The following is a 21653-nucleotide window of genomic DNA, read 5'->3' as shown; positions in this document are numbered from 1 at the left end:
TATACTTAATTTTGTATCTTTTCAGATTTTCACTGCATTACCTAAATCTTCTGGAGCACTAATCCTTCTGCTTGTGTCTGCTAACTAGTTCATAATGCATTGTTTCACTGTGTGTTTCTTAATTTTGGATTGTGACCTTATTACAGTGGGGCATTATGTTCAGGAATCCAATGGGAGCTAGAGTTTGAAAGTGTTCTTCCAGTGCAGCTCTGTGACTACTTCCGTCAAAAATAAAAACTGATTTGGTGAAGCTTTTTTAACTTTCTAATCCTGTGGGTTCCTGGATAACATAGGTAGTATAGACTCTAAACCTGTGGAATGTCCAGGTTGAAGGGCTTGATTATTCAGGAGAGGTTTTTGTTGTCTCTTGGTGATGACAATTTTTATTCTTGTCTATCCTTTTACTAAGGATACAGACATCTGAAGTTCTTAGCTTTAAGAAGAATCTCAGTTCAAACTCCCCACTGGGTGGACCCAAGATCTCACTTCCAGTTTTCATATGGGAGTTATAAATCCAAATCAGTAGGTTATCAGAATGAATAGTGACCCACTGAAAACAGCCATGGGATTAGTTCACAATATTTCTTCTTTAACTTAGGGCTTCCTCATTATTTCTGGCATCTGAGAATCTTTAAGTTGGATAGATTTTATCTGGCATTTCTAGGTATTTGTAACAAGATAATTTTGTTCCTTTAACCAACTAATTTGATAAAAGAAAAGTGTTTCCTGTCTTTTTTAACTGTTTACTCAGAAACAGAAAAAAAAAATTATAAAAACACAGGTATAAATTTTGCTACCTGTTTTTCTTACCCTTTCCAATATTTCCAACAATAAATTCTGAAACCCTATTACATATACTAGAGATGTGATCAAGAACATCAAAGTCTTTCCCTTTTAATGATCTTTAGAGAAACAAAAATTAAAGAACTCAGTGCTAAGAAGCTGAGTGGAATATATATGTGAAACAGACAAATAAGATTCAGAGGGAACAGAGCCCTAAGTTAGGAATCAGGACTTTGAGATTCAAGTCCTACTCCTATGACTAAGTATCAAGTGACCTCAAAAATAAAAGGTTGTACTCAATGATCCCCAACATTCTACGATTCTGCTTAATTCATGAAGTTACACATATCGGATGTTCTTATTTATTTGCTCACTTGTCATTCAATCTGTCTAATATTGATAAGGAAGCTATTTGAATTTTTGGTCCACTTACTAAAATATCTTTCTAACATGGAAATAAGTATGATTATTAGACACTAAATATAAATTTTCTATGGGTCTTTCCTTTATTAATACTGTAAATGGCATTAAGACATTCATTTATAAATTTTAAATGCAAATTAAAAACAAACCTCTCCACTAACTTGGCATTTATTAATACAGAATTCACAATGTACAACTTTATAAGAAATTAACAAGGAAAAAGCTGAACTATTTAGGGTACACTGTATACTACAAAGAAGGCAGAAATCAATTCATTTCCAATCTAGTATAATGGTCTCTGTATACTTTTTTTAGGTTTATATTTAGTTCTTTTGAAAATAATTTCCTGTACATACGAGTATGTGATTCTTAGACTTCTCACAATGTTTTATTAGAGAGAAAAGTAGACTTTTTCTCATATTTTACCTTTTTTCTGGATCTTTTTGAAGGCACAATGAAATCATTTTTCTAAATGATTTTCCATATTTTTTCAGCATTTCTTTATCTTGAACACCAGTTTCCAAAGAAGGAGGATCGTTCTGCAGTGTCAGCATTAAAACCTGCAAGAATTTTCAATATACTATAAACTTGTGATGACTCAGTAAAGTTTAACTATTGCGGTCAAGATTTTTCAATACAGGCACCCCCCGACCAACATACAAACATTTTATTTTCTGTAAGTTCATATCTGAATCAGTTGTTTAAAACCCAGAGTTATTACGTGTATTTCACGTAAATAATCTGCTGTAGATGGTTAGCTTCTCAACACACACACGCAATGGATATTATTCAGCCTTAAAAAGCAAGAAAATTCTTCAACATGCTACAACATGGATGAACCTTGGGGACATTACGCTAGCCATGCAAAGATAAACACTGTGTGATTCTACTTATATGAGGTATTGAGAGTAGTCAAAATCATAGAGACAAAAAGTGATTGCCAAGGGGCTAAGAATGGGAATCAAGAGTTACTATTTAATGGGTATAGAGTTCCAGTTTTAAAATGAAGAGTTTGGATACAGATGGTGGTGACAACTGCACAACGTGATGAATGCATTTAATACCATTGAACTATATACTCAAAATGGTTAAAGATGATGGTCGATTTTATGTTATGTGTATTTTACCACAATAAAAAAAAATTAAAAGACTGGCAAATGGCTCTGAAAAGGAATTGGGACTTGAGCTGGGGTAGTATTTGGAATACAAGCCTCACCTTCATTGGTGGATATTTATGATAAGGAGCCGCCCCTGTGGCCAATTCAATTGCTGTAATTCCAAAACTCCAAATATCAGCTTTGAAATCATAACCACGGACCTGCAAAACAGATTTGCATGATTATTTTTACCAGCATAAAAGGACTTTTAAAAGTTAGCTTCTGGCCAGGGTGGAGGCTCACACCTGTAATCCCAGCACTTTGGGAGGCTGAGGCAGGCGAATCACCTGAGGTTGGGAGTTCAAGACCGGCCTGACCAACATGGAGAAACTCCATCACTACTAAAAAAAAAAAAAAATACAAAATTAGCCGGGCACGGTGGCGCGTGCCTGTAATCTCAGCTATTCGGAAGGCTGAGGCAGGAGAATCACTTGAACCCAGGAGGTAGAGGTTGCGGTGAACTGAGATCATGCCATTGCACTCCAGACTGGGCAACAAGAGTGAAATTCCACCTCAAAAAAAAAAAAAAGTTAGCTTCTGAGGTGGGGCACGGTGGCTCTTGCCTGTAATCCCAACACTTTGAGAGGCTGAGGTGGGAGGATAAGGTGGGCTTGAGGCCAGGAGTTCAAGACCAGCCTGGGCAACATGGTGAGACCCCATCTCCACAAAAAAAAATTGTTTTAATTAGCTAGGAGTGGTGACGTATGCCTACAGTCCAGCTGCTCGGGAGGCTAGCTTGAGCCCAGGAGTTCAAGGCTGCAGTAAGCCATGATGGCACCACTGCACTCCAGACTGGGAGACAGAGCAAGACTCTGTCTCTAAAAATAAACAAACAAAAAAGCTACCTCTAATGTGTACCAAGAACAATGAAAGTGTTCATAAGCTTTAAACCAATAAAATAAAGTAGGCAAAATCTAAATATATTTGGTAATACAAAAAATAAAGACACAAACGGAATGTTCACCAACAGTGAAGAAACTGTTAAGTATGGTATATTTTTAAAATTAGTCAATTAAAAGCAATATTTATTAATTCTATGTGAACATATAAAAAACATTTGTGATAAAACATGAGGAAAAAAACCACAAAATTGCTCATACGTCCTGAAACTTTTACAAACAGTAAAATACTAGAAAGAATCAAAACAAAATGTTTTGTAGTGGGGTAGCTTTTTTGTTTTCCAAACGATCTGTATTATGGTATTATCACCTTAATTTCTATAATGAAAAAGTTACGAAGGTTGTGAATACTTTTAAACTTTTTAGAGTGAATATGTTGCCAAATTTCTCTACTTATACACTGTCACCAGCACATTACATGGTTATAAATTTTAATTTTCTATCCTAAGCAATATAGGAGAAATAGGTTTGGGGAGTGTGTAGTGTGTAAGACCTAAAATTAAGGATCAATAGTATGTGCTGCCCTGCCATCTGGTAAAACTGAAGGGCCTCTAGAGACCTAAGTAGAAGTTCCCCTCCCTACTCTGCTCTTGCAGATAATGTCTCCTAGCCCAACAATCCTCCTTATCAAACGACCAGGTACAGTTCCTGCTTGCCCCTGAGAAGCAGATTTCGGTTCCCTGTCAGCCAATCTTATCTTCTCAAGGAAACCAAGGGGCACTGCAATCTGCTGGTACTACAAAGCCTGTCTCCAAAGCCCCTTCTCGTTCATTCTGTTACTCAGTGCAACCCTGCTGGTCCTGCACAGCATGCAGTTATCCTCCTCCCCTAGGCTGTGAGTATATGTGACTAATAGACAGCTGTCAATCTCATCTGTCCAGTGTCAGGTGTTGTATGTTCAGCCATTCCCATAACTTTACAGTGGGAATCCTTCCCTCACCAACAGGGTGAATACAGGTGATTAAAACAGAGTAAAAATGAATTCGGTTCGCAGCATACTGAGTTTGATATACCTATAAGGCATTTATGTGAAGCATCTATTAAGAACTAGAAATAACTATATGGAGGCTTAGGAAACAAAACTGGACATAATTTAGAAATCATTAAACCAATAAATCTATATGTAAAATTTGGTATAATTTGTACTAATAAAATTATTAAAACAAACCTCAATTATATTATTCCTGAGTTTCATATATCCTTTGCAAAGTTCTAGAGAGTTTTTGTTGTTTTGTTGTCAAGGGTGGACTAAAATCCTAACCAAGGAACAGGGACATGTTTCCCAAAGCTAACCTGGTATGCCAAAGAAAAGCAAACACTATTAAGTTTTTTCAGTTTCAAAACAAAGCCCTAACCCATTTAAAACAGAAAAAAAGACACGGTACCTGTTCCATAACTTCAGGTGCCATCCAACAAGGGGTGCCAACAAAGGTCTTTCTCACTTTATTTCGGGTAATATCACCACCAGTTGCTAAAAAAGCACTAACCCCAAAGTCTGAAATAGAATACAACAGCAAGGTATTTAAAGTGCATCAACTATCATAAATGAATAGGAAAACAATACAATGTAGTGACCATCCTATATATAAATAAAAAGCATGATAGTTTCTTATCTTTTTGCTGAACTTCTTGACTAAATTAAGACATAGCTTAGACTAGGAACAGTGGCTCACACCTATAATCCCAACACTCTGGGAGGCCAAGGCAGGAGGCTCACTTGAGCTCAGGAGTTCAAGAACAGCCTAAGCAACATAGGGAGACCTCATCTTTACAAAACAAAAAAAACAAAAAAGACATAGCTTAGCAGGTGCCTCACTCCCTTCCTCTCCACCCCCACATATCATCATCTTCTCAAATTTTCCCCCTTGCTCTAATCCACTCTACATACCACTATCAGATTCATTTATCCATTCATTTTTAAATTATCACTTTGACATGGCCCTTTCAGTTCAGAAACTCCTACAGAATGAAATCCAACCTTTTTAGCTTAGTATTCAAAGAGCTCTCAAGAACTCAGCCCCAAATAAATCAGAGTTCGTAATTCTAAATACATATCCTAACTTCACCTCTTGGTAGATGTATGACATTGGTAAACTTAGTTCAACTCTCTAAGCCTCAGGATTTTCTCTACAAAGATTTTATCCCACAATACTGAAGCCAAAGTACCAGTCACTGATGAGGAGGACTGCCTGCCTCACCACGATCCCCCCTTTTCTGTAAATAGCCCTGGTTGTGTATCTGTACTCCCTCACCTTGACCCCTGGGCATACCTGATTTGAGCCAGGGTTAGACACCTTAATCCAAGGTAGGCCTATATTAGTCTCCTAGAAATGTGAAGCTTGAATGGAAAGACAAAGAAATTAAGGGTCACTGGAGCTGAGCCATGCTAACAGCATCCTGAAGGTCACCAGCACAACTGGGTTCCTGCCCATTCTGAGGCTAGATTTGTTTTATTCTGTGTATTTCCTAGTGTATTTCAAAAATTTCTGCTTTGTTAAGTCAGCCAGTGATAATTTCCAATACAACCAAAAGAACTTTAACTAATATAGTGAGGCTCTTACACACCTTATCCAACTTTTATACACCTTTTCTGACTCCCCTTTTGTTTTGTGTCCATTCCAGAATACTCTGCATTATGTTAAATGAGTCTGTATTTGTCCATAATTTATTCTATTTTCAAATTGAAAACAGAATTATAAAATAGAAATTATGAAAATAGAAATAAATTTGAAAATACAATAAATTACAGAAAACCCGATTGTGAGAAGGCTAATTTTAGCATGGCAAACTTTAAAATTCCAGATTCAGAAGTCTATGAATTCTGCCATTTTCAAACAATTATTTGAAATAATTGCTTGTCTATACAGTACAGTTTAAAAATAGCAAGTCTATATAGTACAGTTTTAAAAACAATAATCTTGTCTGAATGCACTTAGAATTATAAAAAAAAACACACAATAATCTTGGCTGGGCACAGTGGCTCATTTCTGTAATCCCAACACTTTGGGAAGCTGAGGCAGAAGGACCACTTGAGGCCAAGAGATCAAGACCAGCCTGGGCAACACAGTGAGACCCCATCTGTACAAAAAATAGAAAATTAGCTGGGCATTGTGGCAGGCACCTGTAGCCCTAGCTACTTGGGAGGCTGAGGTAGGAGGACTGCTTGAGCCTACGAGTTTGAGGCTGCAGTGAACTACATTTGCACCACTGCACTCTGGCCTGGGTGACAGAGCAAGACGCTTTCTCTAAAATCATCATCATCATCATCATCATCATCATCATCATCTTAACAGTTTTCAATACTCCTAAACCGGCAAATATCTAAAAACTTTAAAATGTTCCATTTGTAACAACAATAACAAAGTAAACAATTTGAAGTGCATATGAAGGGGAAAAAGTACATTTAGTGCATTCAGCTCTGCCACTAGTCAGCTGAACTTGGGCAGGTATTTTCAATCTTTGTGCTACAATTTCTTCATCTGTAAAAAGGAGGCAGTAACAGTACTTACTTAACAAGGTTGTTGTTAAGGATTAAATGACTTAATAATATACTTAGAACAGTCCCTGTAATATATTTTAATACTAAACACTCAATAAGTACTAGGTATTCTTATCACTAACCAGAGAGACAAAGTCGTGCCTTAAAATACTTAAATATGATAAAGACTCAAACAACTTATGTATATACAACATATTTTTTAGGTTCAATTATGAAGAGTGTTTACTTTTTAAAACCTACTAAAAACCTTCAAGTAGCTTTAAAATATTCAGAATTTTAAACCCAGAACTTAATAATGATCCAGAATTTTTGTATCTTCAGCTGGTATACCTCTGCTTGTTTCCAAGTGAACCCTGAAGACTAGTTAAAACATTTAGCTAAGGAATGTAAGTGATAATATCCCCTTTACCAAAATATTCTTGTTAAATAACCTGCACAGCTACAATGCTAAGGAAACATAATCAATCCAACCATAAAGTTAAAAACAGAAACCAAAGAGCAAAAATGCCATTTGCCTTTCGTTTTAAATTGCCAACTAAAGAGAAAGAGTAACTTAGATGTGAAAAAAATAATTTAGTTCCTTCATTAACAAAATTTCAATTAAAGTTCAAGATGGACTTTGGTGCCTATTATGTGACAGGATCAAAAGTAATGATCAAGGAAGACAAGGTCCCCCCCTTTGTGCAACTTCTAATATAGAAGGTGGAATCAGGCAACTATAATACATTATAATAAGTGTTATCTATAATAAGGTATGAAAAAGTTAGAAGCCCCTAAACTATAAAAACTCTTAAAACATAGGAGAAAAGCTTCATGACACTGGCGTTAGCAATGATTTCTGAGATATAATACCAAATTTCAGGCAACAAAAGAAAAAGTAGATAATCAAAATTTTAAAACTTTTGTGCATCAAAGGTCACTATCAACACAGTGAAAGGCAACCCACAGACTGGGAGAAAATATTTTGCAAATCATACATCTGATAAGGGATTGGCATCCAAAATATGTAAAGAACTCCTACAATTCAACAACAACAACAAAAATAAAATAAACACTCCAATTTAAAAATGGGCAAAGGAATTAAGGAGTCATTTCTCCAAAGAAGATATACAAATGGCCAATAAGCACATGAAAAGATGTTCACCATCACTAATCAATAGGGAAATACAAATCAAAACCACAATGAGATAGATAACACCTTACATCCCTTAGAATGGCTACCACCTGAAAAAACAAAAAACCCAGAAACTAACAAGCGTTGGTGAGGATGTGGAGAAATTGGATTCTTGTGCACTCTTGGTGGGAATGTAAAATGGTACAGCTGCTATGAAAAATAATACAGCAATTCCTCAAAAACTTAAACACAGAATAACTATACGATCCAGCAATTCTACTTATGAGGATATACCCAAAAGAAATGAATGCAAGAAACTCAGACAGATATTTGGACACTCGTGTTCACAGCAGCATTATTCATAATGACCAAAAGGTGGAAGCAATTCAAATGCCCATTGATGAATGAATGGATAAACAAAATGCAGCACGTAAATACAATGGAATTATTATTCAGCTTTAAAAAGTAATGAAATTCTGACACTACAACATGAACCTTAAAGACATTATACAAAATGAAATAAAGTCAATCACAAAAGGACAAATATTGTATGAGTTCACTTAGGTACTTAAAGTAGTCAAATTCATGGAGACAGAAAGGAGAATGGTGGTCACCCACGGCTGGGGTGAGAGGTGGAATGAGGAATTATTTTTTAGTGGGTACAGTTCAGGACCAGCCTGGCCAACATGGAGAAACACTGTCTCTACTACAAATACAAAAATTAGTCGGTGGAGTGGTGCACGCCTGTAATCCCAACTACTTGGGAGGCTGAGGCACAAGAATCTTTTGAACCTGGAAGGCAGAGGTTGCAGTGAGCCAAGAGTGCACCACTGCACTCCAGCCTGGGCAACAGAGCGAGACTGTCTCAAAACAAACAAACAAACAAACAAACAAAAACCCGGTATTCCAGTATATAATTAACCACAATTTATTTATCCATTCTACTGGCATTGGGATTATTTCAAACTTGTAATGATTATGAACACTGTGGCACAGATACAGACGAGTTTCTCTGGGCTATACACCTAGGAGCAAAAGTCTAACAGTATGCATATCTTCAACTGTAATGAAACGGTTGTACCAATTTATATTCCCATCATCAGAAATGAGATTTTTTTCCTTGCTTTATACCCACACCAACAATTAGTACTGTCAAGATGTTTTTGCCAGGCCAATCAATTTAACGTGTTGTCACAATGTGATTTTACTTTGCATTTAACAAATTACTAGTGTAAGCTTGAACATCTTTTACTACATTTATATTTGGATGTCTTCATTTGGGAAGTGCCTATGCCAGTTTTCTGCCCACTTTTTTAGAGTTTTTTTTTTCTCTCAGTGAGTTTTTTATACGCTTTACACTTGAGCCCTTTAACAATTATTCATGCTGCAAATATCTTCTCTACTCTGTGGTTTACCTTTTTACTCTGTTAATAGTAATAAACCATTTGTTCCTCTTTTGATGAGTAGAAGTTGCTCATTTTAAAGGAGTCAAATTTATCAATCTTTCCCTTTATATTAGAGCTTTATGTGACTTGGTTAAAATATTTCCTTACCTCACAGACATGAAGATGTTCGCCTAAATTATCTTCTTAAAGATGAAGAAATAATTTAAGATTTGGGTGATTATCTTCCTCCTGCCAAACACCTGACTGTTCTAGCAGTCTGGGACCAAGCTGAGGTTTTCTCAGATGATCTGCTTGCTAGACAATCCCTGGGTACAGTCGTTCTGGAGTCTCAGCCTGGAGGAGGGGGTGTTTCATCAGGATAGCCACTTTTGGTAGGCCCTGGACTGCAACTCTTATCCCTTCAGCTCTGAAACTGCCAAAAGTGCACTTCTACTTCTCAGGCACTTTTTCCTAATTGACAAATACTCCATTTCCCCCAGGACAGAAGAAGCTCTGTATAGCCTCTATATAACGTACTTATTCTTAAACACAATGAAGATCCTCAACTACTTTTCCTTTAAAGGAAAGTACAGAATGCTATGAGAACCCATAGCAGAAGACCCTAATGGAAGTAAGGAGTGGATAGCTGGAAGGAAACAAGTAATGGTCAGAAAAAAATGTCTAAGAGCAGAAATGAAGGATGAGTATGAGAAGATATCTTGAGAGTCGGTGGCATCCTATGACGTGCCAACAGAGGATGCTTGAATAGAGATGGTCCAGGGAACAGGAGAGAATGCTGACTAAGGAAACATAAAAGATAAGTAATGTGGTTCTACTGACCATTAAATCAAATAAAAAGAAATACTAATCATTACCTGCAATCTGTACTGAGCCATCTTCTCCAAGAAGAATGTTTCCAGCTTTCACATCTCTTTAAAAAAAAAAAAAAAAGTTATGTATCAAAAAACATCTATTCTTTGGAGTAACATAATTTAAGCAATTGTTTACTATATTCATGTAATACTAGCAATATTTAAATGTCCTATTTTATATTAAAGGATATTAAGACTAATAGTAAAATTGTTGTCACTGGTACTAGAAACCCACACATTAAAAAGAAAGCTAGAAAGGTTCTTACTATAATATCTAGAAAACACAAGTGATCAAATATTCTTGATCGGGATAAAAGTGGCCAAAGAATGTGACCCTCACCTAATTCTACATTTTGAAATATATTTTTTTCTATACCCCAATGAATTATCAAATTTTTAAAATCATCAGTATGCAACTGAAAACAGGGAACATTCTTTGCCTGTAACAAAAAGATGGAAATTACTCAGGCATCTCTATAGTTTTAACTATTTATAACAAGTAATATAGAAAAATATTCTTGCTTTAAAAACCTAAACACAACTAAAAAAGCCAAAATCCCTTTGACCATCATTCTCAAGTCTACGTACTCTCTCCAAAGTTTTCAACTATTATCAGTTTGGTTAACAGACTATATACCGATGACATATCTGGGCTTTTCTCCCAATGTAAACAATATTATACTATCCATTCAAATCTACAACTTAGTTTTTTTTTTTTAGCAAAAACAAGTTTTTGGCAAAATTTAAAATCCCCAAATCCTAAGAGTAGCAAAACCATTTCTTGATAACCTAGAGGAACTCTCACAATTTACAGGGAAAGTACAAGGGGGTTCTACTGCAGCATTGTTTGTAATAAAAAACAAAAACTAGTAACAGCCAGCAACAGTAGAAAGGTTAAATTATTTCTATTACATCCATGAAATAATGTCAATCAACATGTTGTGACATGAAATGCTAACATACATTATTAAATGAACAAATCAAATAAGAGACCAGTGCATTTCATATGACACCATTAATGTTGCACAAACACACCCCTTTCCCTTGCCAAATGCGATTTTTGTGGAGATTAATGGAATTGAAGTCTAGGGAACAGTGTCTGAATAACTTGTGGGAATACAGTCATTTTGTAATTAAAAGTAAATATAATCAAATAAGCAAAAGAAAGGCAGCCCTTGAAGCTACACAAGAAAGAAAAGCAAGGCCTGCTCATGGAAGAACGTCTTATTTGTCATGAAAAGGAGCCAGTGAAAAGCGGAGCACTTCATCCTATCCCTGTCCCCTTTTTCCTCCATGTTTAGATATAACCATTCCTTGGCAAACAATGAACAAGAGTTTCACAACTGTGTGCAGAAGCAGCATCATACTACAGTATACAATGCCTTTCCTGAGTATACACTGAAACATAAGGAAATCATGTTACTGAGTATTTTGTACTGCTTATAATCCCAAGCAATTTATAGGTAGTTCTCCCAGAGGCTGACTTAGTAGAGTGCAGGCCAGCCTGCTTTACTCCATGAATCTAGTCTCAGATTCTAGTCACTACAAACAGGAGAGAATAGAGGACATTCTCTTTCCTTTGTGACAAAGATCATCCAACTGAGTCAACCACTAACTTCCAACTCCCTTCTCTGAGCTCACCTAAAACCCAATGAGGGAAGAAAAGTATAGTTTAGTCACTCCCTTCTCTGTGTTTTTGCAGAAGGCTGTACTATAATGTTAGCAAGGAGTATTATATGATCATATTTCTAGGTCTGTCTCCCTTCCTTATTTCACCATGAGCTAGATCTGGGCCTGTATCTTAATATACTACTATAGTCACCTGTACTTACTTAGCATTATTATTAGTATATAGGAAGCATTCTGCAAATAGGAGGAGATATTCTTCAAATAGATTTAAATAACTATTTAAATTTTTAACAACTATTACATAACCATTGAGGAGATGACCTGCCTCAAATCCTCTTCCTGGGAAAAAAAAAAAAAAAGTAGTGTATAAAATAAGAAAGAAAAAATGCCAACCAAACACTGTTCCCTCCCCGCTTCCCCAATCCCTACTCCCCACCTCCTAACTCTGTTCCAAACGTCGGGGTTATAAACTAATATGTTACAGTCAAAAATGGGAACAATCTAATTATCCATCAAAAGGAGACCAGTTAAGCTGTGGTGTATCTAAACTGTAAAATACTTTGAATACTAATGAACATACATGTTGACATGGAACTGTCTCCAAATACATTATTAAGGGAAAAATGAATGCTAAATAAAGTATGTGGCCATTTGTATTTTCTTTAAAAGAAAAACATGACACAGAGACATACATTATGCTTATATTGACATAAAATATCTCTCAAAGGAGTCACAAGAAAATGGCAACAAGTGATTCCCTTTGGACCAGGGTATTGTGGATTCATAAAAAGAAGAAGACTTAATAGTTTATGTTTTAGGACAGTTTCAGATTTACATAAAAGTTGAGAAGTTAGTGCACAGGAGTTCCTACACACCTCACACTTAGTTTCCCCTATTATTAACATCTTATATTAGTTCAGTACTTTTGCTACAATAAATGAACCAGTATTCACATATCATGATTAGATAAAGTCCACAGTTTATTCAGATTTCTTTACTTTTTACCTAATGTCCTTTTTCAGTCCCAGGATCCTGCCCAGGATACCATATTATACTATACTCAGCTGCCATGTCTCCTTAGGCTCCTTTCGGTTGTGACAGTTTTTCACGTTTTCTTTGTTTTTGAGAATCTTGACAGTTTTGAGGAGTAATGGTCAAGCATTTTGTAGAATGCCACTCTACTGGAATGTATACAATGTTTTTTTCATGGTTAGATTGGTGTCAGGGGATTTTGTAAGGAAAACCATAAAAGTAAGGTGCCATTTTCATGACATCACAGGAAAGACACATACTATCAAATAAATAATTTAACATCAGTGATGCTGAGAAGACTTATTTTGTACCATACACCATTTTGTGCTGTTTGAATTTTTAAAGTCATATATACATATTACTCACTCAAATCCTGTTTTATAAGTTTTAGTCTTTCATAAGTGAAGAGACAATAATCCATTCTCAGCAGAGCCTGCACTTTGAGTGACTACTTTTCCTGATCAATGCCCCAGATAATCAATCCATGTTTCCCTTTTGAAACCAAAAGTACAATCTGTAGAATAGCTTCCAGGAGTAAAAGCAGAATAGCACAATTCACTGGACAATAAAAAACACCACAGTCTGCCCTCAAACAGGACAATAAACCTTTCAAGGAAAAGATTTGTAACTAAATATCTGGAAATCAATATAGTCCCCAGTTAAAGAACTTTTTTACTCTGCCACAAAGAATATCAAGCAAGTCAGCAGCTCCAAAAGCTAAATCCTCTATCCACTCTTAAGTAGCAAGAAGAGTTTTGTTTTTTACTGCTTAATGTCATTTCTCACATGTCACTGTTGCCCCAAAGTTACACATTCCTTCTAAAATTAAAAGGAATATCACAGACACGCTTGACTTTTCATTAATACAGAACACAAGTTTCTGCCCATAACATTTTTATTACTCATCAATAGGCACCATTTATGGAAAACTTGAAAAAGGTCAAGAAAAGCAATGAATCAAAACCAAAGCTGTAAATACACTACATTTAAATATCTTAAACTGACAAAATATCCAACATTTCTGTCACAGCCAGCCTCTCTAATGGGAAAAATATTTGGGTAGATACAGAGAGAAAAGTCTGATTTAGAGACCCATTCATCCTACTCAAAACCTCTAAATCCTAGAAGTCAAAGAGGAAACACAGTAGAGACAGAGGAAAATTACTTTACCTAATCCACTAGGCTGACATACAAATCCACCTGAAATCACAAATGGACTCTGAAGATACGAGAAGTAGCAAGACATCCTAAAAATATCTGCCTCTGCTTCCCAATAAAACAACTTTCTCCTAAGCCTAGGTCTCAGTGTATTACAGAGCTGGTTACTGCTGAAGTCTAAGTAATAGTCTCAGACTTGGCTGCACATTAGAATTACCCAGGGAACTTTTAAAAGTCCCAATGCCAAGGCCTCATTCCAAACCAATTAAATAAATTTCTGGCAGTGGACCCAGGTATCAATACTTCTTAAAGCTTCCCATATTCCAATATGCAGCCCAGGCTGAAAGTCTACGATTTAAAGTGTCAGAGAATTCCCATTCCAGCTAAATGGCGAATGCTGCGTTGGAAAACAAACTTTCATCACTACTATACAGGCCCTTGACCCAAAACACACCCTTCCCTTGCTACAAACACAAAGAGATGCTGGATAAATTAGGGGGAAAATACCACACAGCTAGATGCAAAGTAAGGAAAAAATTCTCAAGGTTCAGAAATGAAAGAGACACTTAAGAGGCAGAGCAGTAGGTAAGAAGACCTGGGAGACAGAAGAGGGAAACTGGCCAAATGGCTAGGGGGCTCAGGTTTTCAAATCCACAGGTAATAGAAAACATGGCACTGGGCTGATATAAGGTTAGGAGCTAAAACTAAAACTCCCTAAATAAAACCAAGACTCTTGAAAGACTAGGCCACAATGAAAGATATGCTTACCAAAGGTTAGACAGGATAGCTATATTAAAATAAGATCTTAATTATCTTTATAAAACATTTAAGACCTAATTGTCTTTACAACAAATAACATCTATCTATCTTTAAAACAAAAACATTTCTAGGAGTAAAAAGGTCATTTTATAGGAGTAAAAAGGTCACCTTATAGGAGTAAAAAAGTCATTTTATAGGAACAAAAGGAATAATTCACCAGGAAAATAACAATCCTGAACCTGTATGTACCTATAACATCTATCACAGTGTTCAAAGGAGTCATTAGGGTTATAGGGGTTCCTGGGACCGTGCCACAGAGAGCTGGACAGGTTCCAATGCAACCTGTTACTTAGAGTCCTGCTCAAAGGATGTTGATTTGCAGGTTAGCTGATATGAAGGACCAGACAGAATGCCCAAGTGAGGTACATACTGTCTAATGCCCAACGAGTCCAAATAGTGCTAGGCCTCCTTTTTGGTGGTGTGGTGAGGGTAGCAGAGGGTCAAAGAGACAGCAGTTTTTCCTCAACTGTCAAAGGGACTAAACATTGTGAATCTGCCCAAATAGTCCCATGAAAGTTTATTTGGCAAGCAGGCCTTTGAATTTTGTTGCATCTATCAACTACCCCTGCTGGCAAAGATGTAATAATAGTGCAAATCAGGGCCACTATCTTGTTAATAAACAGGACATCAAGAGATCATCTATACAGGAAAAGCTTTGGACATCAGAAGGTAAAAGAATTTTAAGATTTAATCTTATCCAGGTCAATATGTAATGAGCTTGTCACTTCTGTCTTCACAACAGGAAAAAAGTCTGAAAATCAACAACTCTTCTTAGATCCATCAGAGACTGAGGTCACAGGGCAAACTCCTGCCTCCAAAAATGTAGACAGGAAGATAGAATTACAGTTTAATGGAGCAGATGCCCAGCAGCAGAAGACTATTGCTGGAGTCAGTACTGGGGTATAAAAACTTAAATTGTAGTTGACAAATGTCTGGAGGCTCAGTGTGGAACAGCTTGAGAGTTAAAAACCCCAAGCGGACCCAGTCTAAGGGAGACTCATACACTTGGATGAGCTGGATGAGCTTTACCTCCTACAACCCCATGAGATTCTCGGGGTATAGACAGGAGAAAATTCCCCTAATTTCCCACAGGAGGAAGAAAAAAGTAACCAATTTGAAATATGCCCTAAGCATTCTATTCTCCTAAACAAAAACCTACCCTCAAGGGAAACTATTTTATCAGAGCTTAACCACCTTGGTTTTACCAGAACCTAACCCATCTACGGGAAGGGAAATACCCAGTCTCAGTCCCATCAAGCCTTCCTGTCTCACCTTGGGGGGGAACTGAGAAGCACTTGTGCAGTTGATAGCCCAGGAGCACAGGCTCACTAAAAAGACTGAGCTGGGTAAGGGAGACAAAAATATTGATAGAAGTCAGAGGAAAAAGAACACCTTACCTATAGAGGAACAAAGGTATGAATTAACATCCCACATCTCAGAAACCATGCAATCAAGCAGAGTGGAGTGAACTGTTTAAAGTGTCAAGAGGAAAAAAAAAAAACCAACCTAGAATCCTGTATCCAGCAAAATTATCCTTCAAAAGTAAAGAAGTACTTCTCTCAGACAAATAAAAACTGAGGGACTTTACAGTCAGCAGACCTGCCTTGCAAGAAATGTTAAAAGAACTTCTTGGCCGGGGCACGGTGGCTCACGCCTGTAATCCCAGCACTCTGGGAGGCTGAGGCGGGTGGATCACGAGGTCAGGAGATTGAGACCATCCTGGCTAACGGGTGAAACCCCGTCTCTACCAAAAATACAAAAAATTAGCCAGGCGTAGTGGCAGGCGCCTGTAGTCCCAGCTACTCGGGAGGCTGACGCATGAACCCGGGAGGCAGAACTTACAGTGAGCCGAGATTGCGCCACTGCACTCCAGCCTGGGCGACAGAGCGAGACTCTGTCTCAAAAAAAAAAAAAAAAGTATAATTGATATCCTAAGAGAGGAAAGGAAATGGAATCATATGAAATGCTCAATTGAAACCAAAGAAGAGGCCGGACGTGGCAGCTCATGCCTGTAATTCCAGCACTTTGGAAGGCCGAGGCAGAAGGATTGCTTGAACCCAGGAGTTCGAGACCAGCCTAGGCAACATTAGAATTACCTGGGGGAACTTTTAAAAAGGTCCCAATGCCAAAGTGTAGGACCCTGTCTCTATAAAAATAAAAAAAAAATAGCCAGGCATAGTAGTGAGCACCTGTGGGCCAGCTATTTGGGAGTCTGAAGCAGGAGAATTACTTGAGCCCAAGAGGTCAAGGCTGCAGTGAGCCGTGTTCATGCTGCTGCACTCCAGCCTGAGTGACAGAGTGAGCCCCTGTCAATCAATCAATCAATAACCAAATAAGGCTGAAAAAGAAAGACACAAAAAGATGTAATCTTAAAAATCGACTATTTAACCCTAATCCTTGAGCAAATAGGAAAGCAAAGACCCAGAAAAGTAACTAACAAAAGAAAAAAAAAATCAGACTACTACAAATTGTAAAGCTGAGGTTTCAATGAGTAATCACAACATGGAGAAAAAAGCAAGGTAGCATACCCCACCAAACATGCACATGCACATGCGCGCGCGCGCGCGCACACACACACACACACACACACACACACACACTCCTTAACTGGGTTACTCTTAGAATAACAGCATTTTTTTATTTTTATTTTTATTTTTTGAGATGGAGTCTTGCTCTGTCGCCCAGGCTGGAGTGCAGTGACGCAATCTCAGCTCACTGCAACCTCCGCCTCCCACGTTCAGGCCATTCTCCTGCCTTAGCCTCCCGAGTAGCTGGGACTACAGGTGCATGCCACCACACCCAGCTAACTTTTTGTATTTTTAGTAGAGACACGGTTTCACCATGTTAGCCAGGATGGTCTCGATCTCCTGACCTCATGATCCACCCACCTCAACCTCCCAAAGTGCTGGGATTACAGGCGTGAGCCACTGCGCCCGGCCTAGAATATCAGCATTTTTAAAAACTCCATACATGATAGGTAAAAATCAGTCATCTACAGAACCATTCCACTCTAGGAAAAAATGAGTATTTCTAGTTGCCTAAATTTTCTAACCTGCTTCAGTCTTACAAAGAAAAAGAAACTTCTTTTTATGAGGATGAATGAGAACAACTGAATCTAATGAATAATGTATAAACTCTAAGGAATCTTGGAAACACCGAGGGTCCCCAATTTATGATCGTTCAGTTTTGACTTAATGATATTTTCTACTTGCAATGGAGTTGTGTCCCAATAAACCCATCCTAAGTCGAGAAGCATCTGTACTCTTAAAACAATAAGAATTTCCATCTAAAACTGTACCTAATCAATTGTTCCTATACCTGGTTAACATGTTAACAAATCGCTAAAAATGGGGTACGGCCAAAGAGGAAACATTTGTGAATATTTTTCCGGCACTGTTAAGTAGAAAAAATGTACTGAAAAACTGAAAATTCTAGTCCTCTGTATTATGATAATTGTATGTATGCATACCTTGATATTAGCAATTAACATAATTCAATTAATTACCTCAGTTCTGATTCCATGTTCATCAAATAATCTTGTGGGAAAAAAGTGCCACAGACTACTAATTGGCCCTCAATGTCTGGATGGAAGGAAGGAAGGAAGGAAGGAAGGAAGGAAAGGGAAGGGAAGGGGAGGGGAGGGGAGGGGAGGGAGAGCGGGGAGGGAGGAAGGAAGGCAGTGGGGAGGGAAGGAGAAGAAAGCAAAGAAAGCAAGCAAGAAATTTTTACTGGGGACGTGACCATCCCGAAGAAAGGCAACATTTCACAGCCTTCCATGCAGGCTAGATATAACCATGTGACTAAAGTTCTAGCAACTGTGATGCGAACAAAAGTGGTTTCTACAACTTCCTAGTTGTTCCCTTAACATAGGTGTTCTTGTCCCAGCACTACTGATATTTGGGCTGGGTAATTCTGTTGTAAGGGGCTTCCTGGACATGATAGGATAAATTTAGCAGCATCCCTGGCCTCCACCCATTACATGTCAGTAGCACATTCCACTCCCCAACTCCAGCCCCTGTTGTGACAACCAAAAATGGCTCCAGGTATTGCTAAATGTCCTGAGAACCACTGCTAATAGGAAATGGCATAACCTCTATTTCCCCTTTCCTTCCTTCCTTCCGCTGAAATGTGGATGTGGTGGAAATCAACTTGGGCCATGAAGCAAGAACTTAGAGCTGGTACAGCAATAAAATCAGAGCCTGAGTCCCTGACTCCATGGAGTCATCATACTGGACTGATGTCATTTATGCCCAGACTATTATGTGAAAGAAAAACAAAATTATCTTCTACAGCCCTGTAAATCAGAGGTTGGCAAACTACAGTCCACAAACTGAATCCAGTCCATTGCCTGTTTCTGTAAAAGATGCAACCATGCCTATTCAGCTACAGATTGTCTATAGCTGCTTTCATACAAGAAAAACAAAGTAGTGGTGACGGAGAACATCTCACCCACAAAGTCTAAAATATTTGCTATCTGGCCCTTTACAGAAAAGGTTTGTCAGCCTCTGGTGTACAAAATAATGACAATGACCGTTCACTGATTCTTGTGTGCTAAATACTATTCTAAGTGCATTGCAAATATTACCTCATTTAATGTTCACAACTACTTTATGAGATAGATACTATCTCATCCCTATGTTATACATGAGAAAATAAGGCAAAAGAGAGATTAAATAACTTGCCAGAGGTCACCCAATTAGTGACAGAGCTGGGATCTGAATCTAGGCAGTCTGCTTCTAAAGCCTGCTAAGAAAGACTGTGCTAATCAATGAAGCTGAGTATCCATCGACTTAATATCAGTTACATTTTTTGGTCGCTAACTCAATAGAATTTTAGTCTGCCACTGAGATTAATTTTAAATATATTGTGTTGTCCTCTTTTACTTAGCATATCCATATATCTATTTTTTCAAGTCAAAGTTTTTACTTCAGAACACCGATGAAAGTATCTTCTTTTTCCTAAACCTTTACATATCTAGAGTTTCTATAGTGAATAGCAAAATTAACCCAAAACATACACTGAAGTATACATTTAGGGTCATTGTCTCTTTTTTTTTTTCTTTTAAGAATGCAATAAGTGGATTCATATCAATTTCAGGCACAAAGAAATTCAGTTTCTGCTTTATTTTGTATGACTATAACACCTACTTTGCATAATGTATCAACTCTCACTTAACTAAGTGAGTAACATCCTTTTTAAAAGTGGCCTAAAATGCTGCCATTTCAAAAGCATTACCTTGACATAATGTCATTGTTAAAAATGTCCTGGGAATTCTCATTCAGAATTGCCCTCAAAGTTAGCTTATAAGCCACTGAAAAACTCTAGACCCATTGTATAAGCTTGAGCAAATCCCCTAATAAAGCCTCTTTTTTTCACCAGCAAAGTAAGATTAATAATAGCAATATATTACCCATGCATGTGACAATATATAAAGTTTCTTGTTTCAAAATTAATTTTAAGAATACAAAATATAATAACTTTTTTTCTTTAGAGATTTACTTTAGGAATTTCTTTAGATAGAACAAAAATGTATTTATTTCTTACGATAATCTCAAGGCAACCAAATGCACATGAAGAGTGGGGTCTTCCAGCTACAGCTGAGTGAAGAAATAGATAAATCTTCCCCCTTAAAAAGCAATCTTAAAGCTGGACAAATATGACAAAACAACCATTTCAGTGCTCTGGAAATCAACCTGAGAAACCTTTTATGCTTGAAAAACAGCTGCACTTCAGGTAAGAACACTGAGACTCTATGGTGTTCTGCTCTGGGACTAGCCCCATCACTTCCTGGCCCCAGCTCAGTCAGCATGGAGGTTCTAAGGCAGACAGACCACGATGACTGGCAGCTTCTCTGCCACAGTTAAAAGAGGCTCCTTTGATTGGACATGGTAGGCAACACCTACACCCAGTGACACTGTCAACTGAAGTGACATTCTGAAGGCGGACCAGCAGGAGAAGGTCATCAGTGGCTCTACTAGCCTGTTGTAGTAGTCTAGATAGAGACGAACGTATTCTTGGCCAAAGGTACACAGTGGAGACAAAGAGGCCCCTGCTATTCACACACTCCTGGCCAACCCTGAGGATGTGCACATGAGCATAGGAGACAAAAGGGCCTATCCAAAAATGAAACCCAGGCAAACTGGAAAACAGAAACTGAACTTAGAAAATGTTCATTTCTAAACCCACAGAAAGATCCAATGGAAGATAGCCAAACAGAACCCTCCACTGATCATCTTCCCCACAGAAACACCAAACTGAACAACTACCTACATGAAAAAGCACCTTCATAAGAACCAAAACTCAGGTGAGTGATCACAGTACCTGATTTCAACTTCACATCACTGTTAGAGACACTAATGGTGATAGGAAAGACAGTCTTGAATTGTCAATGCCACCCCTTCCCCATCCCCCGGCAGTAGCTGCAGGGCACAGAGAGAGAATCTGTGCTTGCATTGGAACTCAGTGCTGCTCTGCCACAGCAGAACGCAACACCAGGCAGAACGCAGCCAGCACCCATGGAGGAAGCACTTAGACCAGCTCTAGCCAGGGGGAATTGCCCATCTCAGCAGTCAGAACCTGAGTTCTGTCAAGCTGTGCCTCTGCAGGCTAAAGTGCTCTGGGGTCCTAAGTAAATTTGCAAGGCAGTCAAGGCTACAAAGAATGCAATTCCTGGGCAAGTTCTGGTGCTGTACTGGACTTGGAGCCAGTAGACTTGCAGAGCACACAACCCAGTGAGACACCAATGTGGCAGCCAAGGGACTGCTTGTGCCACCCCTTCCCCCAACCCCAGGCAGCACAGCTTGCAGCTCTGGGAGAGATTCCTTTCTTCTGCTTGAAGAGAGGAGAGGGAAGAGTAGAGGACTTTGTTTTGCAACTTGAATAT

At 38.0% G+C, this 21653-nt stretch overlaps 1 protein-coding gene across 5 annotated transcripts in view; it reads right to left on the bottom strand.

Annotated features, from left to right (window-relative positions):
- Positions 1-21653, bottom strand: part of OXSR1 (oxidative stress responsive kinase 1) — an 89944-nt gene that overhangs the window by 29111 nt on the left and 39180 nt on the right. For all 5 annotated transcript variants that reach the window (XM_063805584.1, XM_526174.8, XM_054681694.2 and 2 more), the window contains 4 exons: positions 10136-10191; positions 4648-4757; positions 2423-2524; positions 1633-1766 (listed from right to left, as the gene is read on the bottom strand). In XM_063805584.1, coding sequence (XP_063661654.1) covers positions 1633-1766; positions 2423-2524; positions 4648-4757; positions 10136-10191 — 402 coding nt within the window. The remainder of the gene's footprint in view (positions 1-1632; positions 1767-2422; positions 2525-4647; positions 4758-10135; positions 10192-21653) is intronic.

This window comes from Pan troglodytes, chromosome 2 (assembly GCF_028858775.2).
Source record: "Pan troglodytes isolate AG18354 chromosome 2, NHGRI_mPanTro3-v2.0_pri, whole genome shotgun sequence".
NCBI classification, from domain to species: Eukaryota; Metazoa; Chordata; class Mammalia; order Primates; family Hominidae; genus Pan; species Pan troglodytes.
The sequence above is the reverse complement of the archived record's forward strand: the minus strand, read 5'-3'. Positions and strand labels throughout refer to the sequence as shown.